The sequence below is a fragment of the Syngnathus leptorhynchus genome, chromosome 14, assembly GCF_054491065.1.
Source record: "Syngnathus leptorhynchus isolate UIUO chromosome 14, UIUO_Slep, whole genome shotgun sequence".
In the NCBI taxonomy this organism is placed as follows: Eukaryota; Metazoa; Chordata; class Actinopteri; order Syngnathiformes; family Syngnathidae; genus Syngnathus; species Syngnathus leptorhynchus.
Window position 1 is genome coordinate 8,132,419 of NC_141208.1, and position 11,028 is coordinate 8,143,446.

Consider the following 11,028-nt stretch of genomic DNA (forward strand, 5'->3'; position numbering starts at 1 on the left):
CCCTGGCAATGTTAAACAAAAGTTTAAAAGTTTTACATTCACCCAATGACATAGCCTTTCAAACCAACAATGTATTCTCCATCCTAATTTGCCTGTCTGTTTGGAGGGATAAATTTGTAGTTACAGATGGCACCAAAGTTTTTCCTCAGTGTTTTTTTTTTTTCTCTTGCTGATGTAACAATGCAGCCGTTAACCCCACAAGGGTGCCGTTTGTTAACGCCATGACTCCCACAGCCATCATTTGACAGTTCTCAAGCTTTGATGTGCTGTTGTTGTGACTCTGTTGACATGAATTAATGATGTTTCTGCTCTTTCAACTTCTCCTGTGTTTGTATATACAGTACATTATATATATTATAAATACAGCTGATCCCCCAACCCCCTGAAATATGATTAGAATTCCCACCCACACACCAACAGGCGCCAGACCAGCTAAGTGACTTTTGGATAATTTACGATTTTCCGCCCTTATTTCCCCACATCTCTCATAGGGAAACATACTGTATAATAAATGTTAATGAGCATTTTCTGAAGAAATTGGGGGGGTGTTGGGTAATATTTTTTGTTTCGTGGCGCCCTTGAGCTATGCAGAAGAAAAAAAAGAAAAAAAAAACTCGCTTTGCCATTGCATGAGCGATGGAATGAGGCTCTTGTTATTTCTTGCGTGGGACTTTGTCACCCAGCGGGACTTCATCCATTAGTTTCTGCAGAAAAATTACAGAAATATTTGGTATGTTGACTCACTCAGCCATTTCACAATCACACCAACCACGCTCACCTCAAGCAGTCTGCTGAAGTAGGTGAATCCATCCTCTGCATCTCTGCGGGTGTCATCTACTTTGTACCTCCTGCAGGCTAGCAGCAATTCATTGGAGCTGTAGAGTCGGGCTGGGTCGATGGAGTAGCCGTTGATCAAGCTGACCAAGTACTCTCTATAATGCTTTCTGGATAGTAGCACACCATCACAAAAGTAAAGCCATTTAGATGAATGGGAACTTTGCAAAGTGACAATACAAAGAGGTTGAGTACAGACAGCGACTGCAGAGAGCAGCTATAATTCACATTTAGGTGAGCCTTTTTAATAGAAAGTTGAAACAAATTCATATAATGACTATCATTCATCACACCAAATTACGGGAGTTATATCTTTGTAGTATGCTGTGTGCCTTTGTGAGTAGCAATAAAAAGATTTCATACTCGCACAGTCCAGCATGTCCAGTTTGGGTCTGTGCTCCACAAGCTGAGTCAGGTTGTTGGCCTCCATCATCCTTCTGCTCAATCACGCCACATAGCCCTTGGAAAGATAAAAGCAAAGTGTGTGATAGGTCTAATATCAAAGTGATGATCAAAGATGAAAAATATTTCCAACTTGATGAAAAAGTGCATGTGTTCGAACATTCCCTTGGATTCACTTCTTACAATTCTGTGTGCATGTGTTAGCCTATCTAATTTTTAGTGTGGATCTAGATAAAGGTGCATATTCAGGATATTTTTTCTAGTCTACTGTGTTTGGGGCCCTGTTGCGCCCTCTTCGAATAGTTTGAATACATTTTTCCAACCTATTATTAGAGGTGAGTAGGTTCATCTACCTGTCTCTGTTCCAAGAGGAGGCTCAGTATTGTATGCGACACCATTGTTCTATCAAGAGAAAAAAGAAAATATTTGTAATTTACTAATTCATAGTAGACAGTAACTAAATGGTTTCATCTCACTCTCTCACTTTTCTTTTTATTTACAATATTACGACCATCAAACACAAAACAAGTAAAACAAATCCTTCATGACTGGTTTATTCGAAGAGAAAGCAGAAATATTTTTGCTGAGCCTTTATACAGTTTGGTAACAACTAGTATGTGTTTTGGCTCCTTTTTAAAACTGTTTTAAGAACTGGCTTTATCAAATGTTACATTTCTGCTCCCCACCTTCTTGTTTTTGCGCCTTCACATAATATCTTGTAAAGAAGATCAAGAAGCACCTCTCTGTGAAATGTCTATCAAGGGAGACACTGCCAGTGAAGGATGTTTTACTTATTCATCCACTCACCATAATGTGAGTAGATTGCCACTTTGTCCATCATGTAAATTGATTGCAAAATATCGGAATCAGACACCTGCAATAAAGCCTGGAGTCTCGAAGGTTCCCAGTCTCTCAAATAGAAGAGACAATCTCTGGGGTGATGAGCATGTAGTCCAGATACAGTGCACTCATCCACAGCGCACGTCTAGCAACAAAAACAGAAAAGTGTCTGTGTTAAATAGAATTATTTGGGATAAAAAAAAAAACTAAAATTGCAATATTCATAGTACTTGTGAACAGTTGATTCAATTGAATGGTGATTTTGCAAACTTACAGTATGGAATGGGTTGTTGCAACCACTGCAGAACTGGTAACGACACTGAGAGCAGCAGAAGTGCATGCAGCCTCCTTTCGACAGCGCATACTGGAAGCGGCAGTTCGGACAAGCTTGAAAGAGAAAGATCCAATGAAGCAGTTGGGTTGGTCGATAATTATAAAAATGGATTATATGATATTATTAGTATTCTATATTATAAAAATTAATTGACAGTGTTTGAGGGGTTAAACAGTGAGGTCTTAAGTTGGAAAAGAGATGTAGTGTTTTCGTTTTGTAAGTCATTAAAGCAGGACAACAATCACAATGATGTGATCTGCATTCTGAGGAGACAATTACGTAGAGAAGATTTCCTTAATGTGCTTTCTAATGAACAACAGTTACAACTTTTTTTTAAAAGCAAGGCTGTCTTTGGCATCGATAGAAGTTGATTACAATAGTATAGAAGAATATAGAAGAATCCTTTTCAACTGGGACATTTCAATTAATTTGGAGATCTTGTCTCGGAAGGGGACAATTTTCAGTTACCGTATTTTCCGCACCATAAGGCACACTTAAAAGCAGACTGAATTTCAAAATCTGTAAATGTTGTTGTGTTGTAAGTATATTGTTAGTGTATTTGTGATTGTGTATGTGACACGCACTTATGCCGTTGTCTCGTAAATAGCCAGCTAGGCCTTGTTTCTGATACTCTGGATCATTCTCTCTCTTCCAAGACTGGTATTGTTCACAGGATAAACCAGCGTGCTGAGATTCCCACTTTACACAGGAAACAGAAAAAACAAATGTAAAGAGTAGGAACAGTTCCCACAAGCTTGATGAAGTTTCCTTTGTCCGTATGGCAAATTAGTGTGAGGAAACTGAGTGCTCAACTGCCTAAGCTGTTCTTACAACTGCTTAGTGTCTGATCATTCCATAAATGTGACTTAGCTTTTGTCTGTCTTACATTGGGACACCTACTCTTGCTGCAGTAAGACCAACAGAGCCTTTTGACAATTTTATAAGACTTACAAGACTCAGAATTTGTATCATTGTGTCATTACTTACAGGCTTTTTGCACTGAGCACAAAAACTGTTGCGGCACTGAAAACAGGTGACTTTAAGCTGGTCACCATCATAGATGAACCCATACGAACACTGTAAAGAAGAAAAGTTGATGATTTTGATGGTGGATACTTTTTTTTTATCTCTCCAAGTGCTTTTGAAGAACTTACATGGCAGCACCATAGGAACTTTGGATCCTTGATAAGGGCCTGCTCTGTCAGTTTCTTATGGAAGAGTTCATATACTTCAGGTTCCAGGCATTCTCTCAACTGAAATACACATTGAAATTGACAGATACATGCTATTATAACGTGAAAATATATTCACATAATATAAATAGGTAAATACTATGCAGGATAATGTCGAGATAGTATCAACTAATTATTATTTGGAAGAACAATTTTGTTTTGCCTATGGTATGCTATTTGGGATCATGACTGTTCTTACATCACTGCACATGTATGTATGTATGTAGTAACTGCAGATGTTTTCTGAAAAGAATTGAAGATAATAATAATATTTTTTTAATTAATTATTACAAATATTAATAATAATAATAATTTCTTTTTATATGGTGAACTTACACGCACTTGCTCACACTAAATGACTAACATACATTTGTGACATTGTTCAGCAATACTTACATATCTCATTAAGCATGCCTGTGGGATCTAAATGCTGGAAGTACAGTCACTCACACTGACACAACCTTTACGATAAATCCCAAATTCCCTGGACTGTCATTTCTTTTCCACTGTTAAGTCTCTACAATTATTAAGGCAAAGCAGCTAGTAGCGATACTATAGAGACTCCCACTTTCAGCACTGACAGTTTCTTTAATCGTGATATTGAAAAATAGATAGAAATCAAATCTACCTGGATGTCCAAGGTGGAGAAGTAGCTATTGAGATCCTCAGGGTCATTGATGTCAGGTTCCCAACAAACTGGACACACCATGTCTCTGATATGTTTGTCCCTAACAGCGATGGTGAAATGCTGCTGGAAACAATCACAACATACAGAACACTGGCACGATGTCAGGGACTGCATCTGAAAAGAGGAGAAGAAATATTTTCAAGTACATTCATCCATGTTAACATGTTGCAGCCTTCTACTGACTCATCTATACATCAACAAAAAGAGAATGACACAATTACCTTACTATGTGGAAAAACAGAAAGGCAGATGGGACATTCTTTGGCCAGGACTCTTTTAATGAACTCCCTGTCATGAGACTCCCGTACGGCCTGTACTACATCCTCCAGAGAGTAGGAGGCATTGTGCTCCTGAAGAAGAGATAGTGCCAGCTCACATCGGCCCCAGCTGGGTAGATTATATACGGCTAGTAACCTCCGACATATACGCTGAAAGTAGAAGATCACTTGACAGTTAAGTCGACAAATACAGACTGTAACTTTCAAATAACCAACGACATCATGTGAGTCTGATCTCACCTGTTTGTCAGGGTGATTGATATCAATTGCTGGCTCAGGCTCGTCACTCCAAATACGTTCATGGAAGGGTTCCAGAAGGGGACGCTGCAGAGAAGCCAGCGCCGCTCTGATCTCCCCTCCACTCTTTCTCAATACCTCATGACAATGAGCCTCATCGGTAAAGCCCAACGAGCACAGCATCTTTACCTGGGGGACGCAAGTGACAATAAATGTTACATCAGTATCAAGGTGCAAGTGTATTTCTAGCAAAGTTAACAATTGATTACTTTTGTGAGTCTGTCTCGAAGAGCTTGTCTGGCAGCCTTTTCAGAATCACCTCCTGTTGTCAGCCAGGCCTGCTTGGCTTCTGCTCTAGAAAGTTGGACGGCAACTTTTGTAGAATCCTCAGTGGGAGGCTCACACGACCTGTTCTGTGTTGAGAAGTACAGCTGATTCGAAAAGGCATAGTATAGTTGTTTTTTCCGTATTATGCATCGCCATACAGCAGCTTTGATAAATTTACTTGACTGTGTAATTTCACACTTAAAGTGTGAGGCAACACTCAAGAAACCCAACTTTTTTTTTTCCCTTTACACAAACACTTTCAAAGTATAAATGCCTGCTTCAAGTGATTGTGAGTCACTTCAATTTCAATAGGCTGCAGACTTAAATGAGTTTGCTTGTGTCACATACAAACTGATGAGAGAGCATCGCTGACAACAAGCTGATCTTGTCCAGTTGCTGAGGCAGCTCTGACTTCAACCATTTGCAAGGCAGAATGCTGGTGTTTTTAGCGACCCTAATGCATGTGTACACCTCCTCTGGGCTGATGCCGTTCTTCTCCCCATCCTGATATTGACAGAAGAAGGAAACGCTAGACACTACAATACAAATACATGGAAGCGTGCAATGGATTACGCGGACTTACTCGAATCAGCTGTATTAGCTTCAGCCCATCCTCCTTCATTTGCCGTTGCCTACAGGAGTTTGGGTCTTCTTGTGTCAGTTCTTTGGGTTTGACTGACAGAGCAGGGACCCGTCTGACCGGGGAGGGAGGGCGGAGTTTTGATGGCAGAGGTGCGGGCTCCGGACGAGCCAGGTCACACATCTCACAAACTGTGGCGGGTGAGTAGTTAAGATATGTACAAAACTGACACACCCACTGGCCGGAGAGAGGTATGATGACAAGATGATTAAAAAACAAAACACAGAAAACATTTGCCATTAAAAAAAATTGTGTGATTAAATAAAAATCAACATTTCAAAATCTTAAATCTTTCAGTATTCCCACCTGGCTGTCAGGATCCCCAGGCATGCCCAGTACAGGCGCTGGTGGTCTGGGTGGGGTGACAGGAGGGTGTGAAGGGGTCACCGGAGGTCGTGTAGCCAAACGAGGTCTTTCACACACTTCGCACAGAATGCTGCTGGCTGCGTTGACCATAGTACAGCTCTTACACTGCCACTCTAGATTAAAACAATTCAAAATTATATTTCGACATGCTTTCCAGGAGTCATAATCAACTTGACTCAAGTTAACAAATTTAAATACTTTGTAGCAATTCCCTCAAAAATATCAGCTTTGAAAGACCAGTACAAAAAAAAACAAGAAAATCAATCATTTTTATCATCAATTGAGGAGGTGATTATACATTTGATTTTCAAAGTCATGACAACCCTTTAAAAGAAAGCACAATTATGATGTGTTCCGAAATGGAAACAGTTTGACACCCCTCGTCTACAGAGGATTTTATAATAGAGCGAAACAAACACTGGGATGAAAACAATCAGATTACAAACGTTGTGGGTGGCACCACTCAATGAAACAAACCTGTAATGGTAGCTGGTGGAGATTGATCGGCAGCGGAGCCGAGTGATTCGCAGCGAGGGCACTCGCAATCCTCACACAGCACATCTTGGGATGAGTTGACTTTTGTGCAGTGAAGGCAATGCCAGGTGGAAGAACTGAAAGTGGAAGGCATAACAGTAGTCAATTAATGATATAGATTAGAGCATAGGTGTCAAACACAAGGCCCGGGGGCCAGATACGGCCCGCCACATCATTTTATGTGGCTCGTGAAGACAAAATTTGCATCGACTTTGTGTCACTATTAAAATAACACATTTTCTTCATTAAAAAAAATGGAACTATTGCTATCAATTTTGATAACCATTCATCTTTTTAAACTATTAAACACAGTTTTTACTAGTCTCTGATTTCAAAACTAGTTATTCATCAGATTGTTGTGTAGCCTATACCGTATGTATATATAGACAACGTTGTATATAATGGCCCTCCGAGGGAAACTATGACAACAATGCGGCCCGTGACAAAAATGAGTTTGACACACTTGGATTAGAATCTCCACAGATTTAGAAAGATTATTTCAGTCACAGCAACATTTTTAATGGTTACATACTACGACACCAAGCAATGGTGTGTAAATAATAGATTTATATTTCATTTAAATTCATTGACCTTACTGATTTGATGGTGTTTACAAGGTAATATAGGTCATGTCGAAATGATCAACAAAGGGAGATGAGCCAGGTAAGTACCAGTAAATGTCTTCCAGGTTGTCAGAGCTGACACATACTGTATTCCCTTTGGGCTTTTTAAGATTAAAAGATCTAAGTGTTGTTTGAATCTTGGGGTTGAACTATTCTACGATATTTATACAAAACTTTCAGTTCAGAGCCAATTATATGCGTAACATATACTGCGAAATGTATTCAGTCTAACCTTTTACTATTTTCATTTTTCGACGTGGGTGAAGAAATGGAAGATGTGACAGCAGTTCGACGGTGCTTGGCCCTTTCAGGATAGGAATGGTATAGTCTGTCACATTCCGAACACATGCCTTGGAGGCAAGTCAGACAGTGGACAGTGATGCGAAATATTCCACAGAGGGTGCAGTTCTCTGAAAGGCAAAATAAATAACGGCATTAGTATCATAGCTCCAAATAACGTTTATGTCTTTGAGAAGCAATGACTTATTTTTTTGCAGGTTAATCCAAGGGACAAAGGTTTTTACTCAATCATAAAAAAATACAAAAATATAATGAGGAAGTTGAGCATTAAATATTTCAGCATTGGATTATCCTGGCAGCCTTTTGAATATCACATTTTTATCATTTTATACAAATATTTTTAAATATACACACACACATATCCACAATATTGTTTGCACAATATAAACTACTGTAATGTGTTCACAGCTAAGAAATAATTCAGCGCAGTGAAGCTGTTACTATATCTCATCACCTGGGTGTTTCTTGAAAGGAGGGAAGAAGACCTGAATGGGCCTGAGACTTTGATGGTTGGAGGAGAGTGAGCGAGCTTGGCTGCTCTCCCTCATGGAGTGATGGTGAAGAGGGAAGGCAAGCGACTTGGATTGGCTGTCCGAATGATTTTTGCGACAGCTGAAAGATGAACGGCTGACCACAGCGTCTGTGTTCAGACCTACATCCTAAACATAGAGAAAACATTAGGTGATCTTTAATGCCCTTCTTCTGCCGGCTTGGGATAAAGTGAAAATCATCATCGCTGACCTTGTGTCGTAGAGTAGGAATGATTCTCTCATAGAATTCCGGATGAGGATGCGTCTCCTGGGATGAAATAAAAATAATCATGAATGTTATTTAAAATAACAGAACAATTTGATGCTTTTTTATTAAAATGTTTTTTTTTTTATACATTTATAGGGAAAGAAGTGAAAGTTTTGGAAAACCTCAATGATTTCATTCTGGATAGAATAGACATGTACTGAGACAAAAGGGCACACCTTAATAAGCATTTCTAGCTCCATCCTTAGGCTCATCACTTCCAGAGTTATTGCTGCAACTTTGCCAACATCAGGATCCGTGACATCATCAGGGAAGCTGAGCCCATCTGGCTGCTGATTGGAGTAACCATAGAGACAAAGCACTGCCCTTCCTCCCTGAAAGAAGAGAGAGAAGATAATCAAAGGTTCACCAAGACATGTTTGTTATTCTTTGATTTAGCACATTGGTTGAGAAAAGATGGGACGGCATTTGCACGATATTGAATACCTGGTACATTTTCATCAACATCCTTTCAATTGTTTATGTTGTTAAACACTCGAAATACATTTGTAATTTGTAGATTATTTAGATTTGTAAAGTTTAGTCCATATGTGTATGTTACCTGGATGGCATCAACGGTGGCCCTGAAAACTGGATTGTTGTGCTTGACAGTTCTCCAGAATTTAGGTCTATTGGGATTTGTTAAATTACATCCATACTTTTCCAGGATGTTCAAAGCTGTCGATAAGCGCTGCAGAGATGCAAGTGTCTGAAGAGAGAACAAGAAATATGGAGAACCGATTTTAGATTCAAAAATAAATACAATAATTTAAGTGCTGACATCAAAACAAAACACACACTATTAGAAGCCCAATTTATCCACAGTGATCTTACAATAGCTCCAGCTACAGTAGATCATACTGGAACATGAGGACACTGTTTTGGCATATGTGAATGGATGCAATCCAATTTATGTTACCTCTTTTCTGTTGCTACCAAAACTGTTTTCTATCACCATGGTTTCAGCAGCAATGTGGTGGTATTTGGAACATGGCGGTAAAGGAAGATTAGCCATAACCATCACACCAGCTCGGACATCCACCACCCTGCCGCCCGAGTATAGACACACTTCCGCCTGACTGCGGGCCTCCTGCAGCTGTTCCGATAGGGAGGGCATCCTACATCTGCGGTATGAAATAAAAAAATTAAAAAATTACCTTTTCAGACACTAGGTGACAATAGAACATGGCAAATTGAGCCGGGAAACAATATGCATTACAGTGCTTGCCTCCGGTGACGTAATGAGATGGGGGGGGGGGGGGGGGGGGTCAGCAGTGCTCCAAAAGTGGGTGAAGCAGTTTGCCATAAATCTCATCCCCCAAAATCACTTAAATCACTACAGATTCTTTTAGCGACACGGATTTTAGTGCTGACATAATTTTTACACATACATCTGTCCTATACGTGCCAATGTTCAGATTGCTGGATTGTCTCTTTAAGACGCGTTAATTTATGATGCATTGACAATCCGTTATTGAATCGATTGAAGACACATTTTTATATGCTACAGTCTGCAAATGAAACCCTTAGCGATAGATGGAATTATGTGTATCTTTTTTTTTTTTTTGCTGTGAGCGTCATTTCATATTGCAGATTGGAACGTGTTTGCATGAGTCACGGAACGCTATAGCAAGCTACTAATGCAAACGTAAGGAATCACGGTCGGATGTGTTTTATAACATAAGGCAGCTGCCTACCTTGTAGTCACAACAACACAGAGAAAAGAACCGAGAGATTCCACGGTCCTCGTTATTGAGGTGCAGTATTTCTCGGGGTCTGAGAAAATAAGAGCGGAAGCGCATCAGCGAGAAGATGCGTGCGTTCGTGACGTCATACGCCAGTGATGCCAAAGTAAATATTATTACCACACAATAATTCTGAATAAAAGTCAAATTGAATATCAAATACCGCAGCACACTTTGCGTGTAATTTTATGTTACATTGATTCATCTCTTCTTTGATTTTGGTGATTCTTATATTTGTCCAAAAAACAAAAATGAAAATGAAATATACACCACACAGTAATAGGCTATTCAGACACATTTTTTTATTTTGCATGTATCAGTAAATGGATGAAAAGTCACTATTCACTAGGTAATGTTGATTCTCGCATAACATTCCTGTCTAACTAGAAAGATGATGAACCTCACAAAAACAAGAACATCTGGAAAACAGAAAGATGGGGAAAATATCCATTGTTTGTTGACTACAGTATTTGCAATATTTAGATAATAGTAACACTAGCAAATGCATTTGGAACATGTGGTTGTTGTCAAAAAGACTATAGTCATACTTTTGAAGTTAACTGAACAATAATATGAAAATACACTGCCAACTCTTTTTAATGATTGTATAGTTTGAGGTCATCAGTTAATAATGTTATTCATTATTCCACAGTTAGACTTATTAATCCATGTAGAATCCAATCAAACCATGATATAGTATGATGTAGTATGTAGTTAATAGACACATTTAATACACTTGTATGGTATACCTTATTTAGATCAGCAGTGCAATTCAAATGTATTGTACTCTCACGGAGAAACTTACCTTACTAGCAAATGCAGAGGAAATTGCGGCACAGTGAGGTTAAAACCG

General features: G+C 39.2%; 1 protein-coding gene across 1 annotated transcript; it reads right to left on the reverse strand.

Moving 5' to 3' along the window:
• Window positions 1–437: 437 nt before the first annotated feature.
• Window positions 438–10,179, reverse strand: rnf31 (ring finger protein 31). Its single transcript, XM_085930368.1, has 24 exons — window positions 10,128–10,179; window positions 9,350–9,554; window positions 8,993–9,139; window positions 8,610–8,765; window positions 8,377–8,433; window positions 8,090–8,294; window positions 7,568–7,745; window positions 6,656–6,789; window positions 6,119–6,291; window positions 5,756–5,989; window positions 5,521–5,676; window positions 5,115–5,258; window positions 4,849–5,034; window positions 4,552–4,758; window positions 4,271–4,444; window positions 3,565–3,663; window positions 3,398–3,487; window positions 2,995–3,109; window positions 2,351–2,463; window positions 2,111–2,221; window positions 1,590–1,638; window positions 1,198–1,294; window positions 779–944; window positions 438–704 (listed from the first exon to the last, which is right to left on the reverse strand). The coding sequence occupies exons 2-24, from the start codon at window positions 9,545–9,547 to the stop codon at window positions 654–656; spliced, it is 3,240 nt and encodes a 1,079-aa protein (XP_085786494.1). The 5' UTR covers window positions 9,548–9,554; window positions 10,128–10,179; the 3' UTR covers window positions 438–653.
• Window positions 10,180–11,028: the final 849 nt, after the last annotated feature.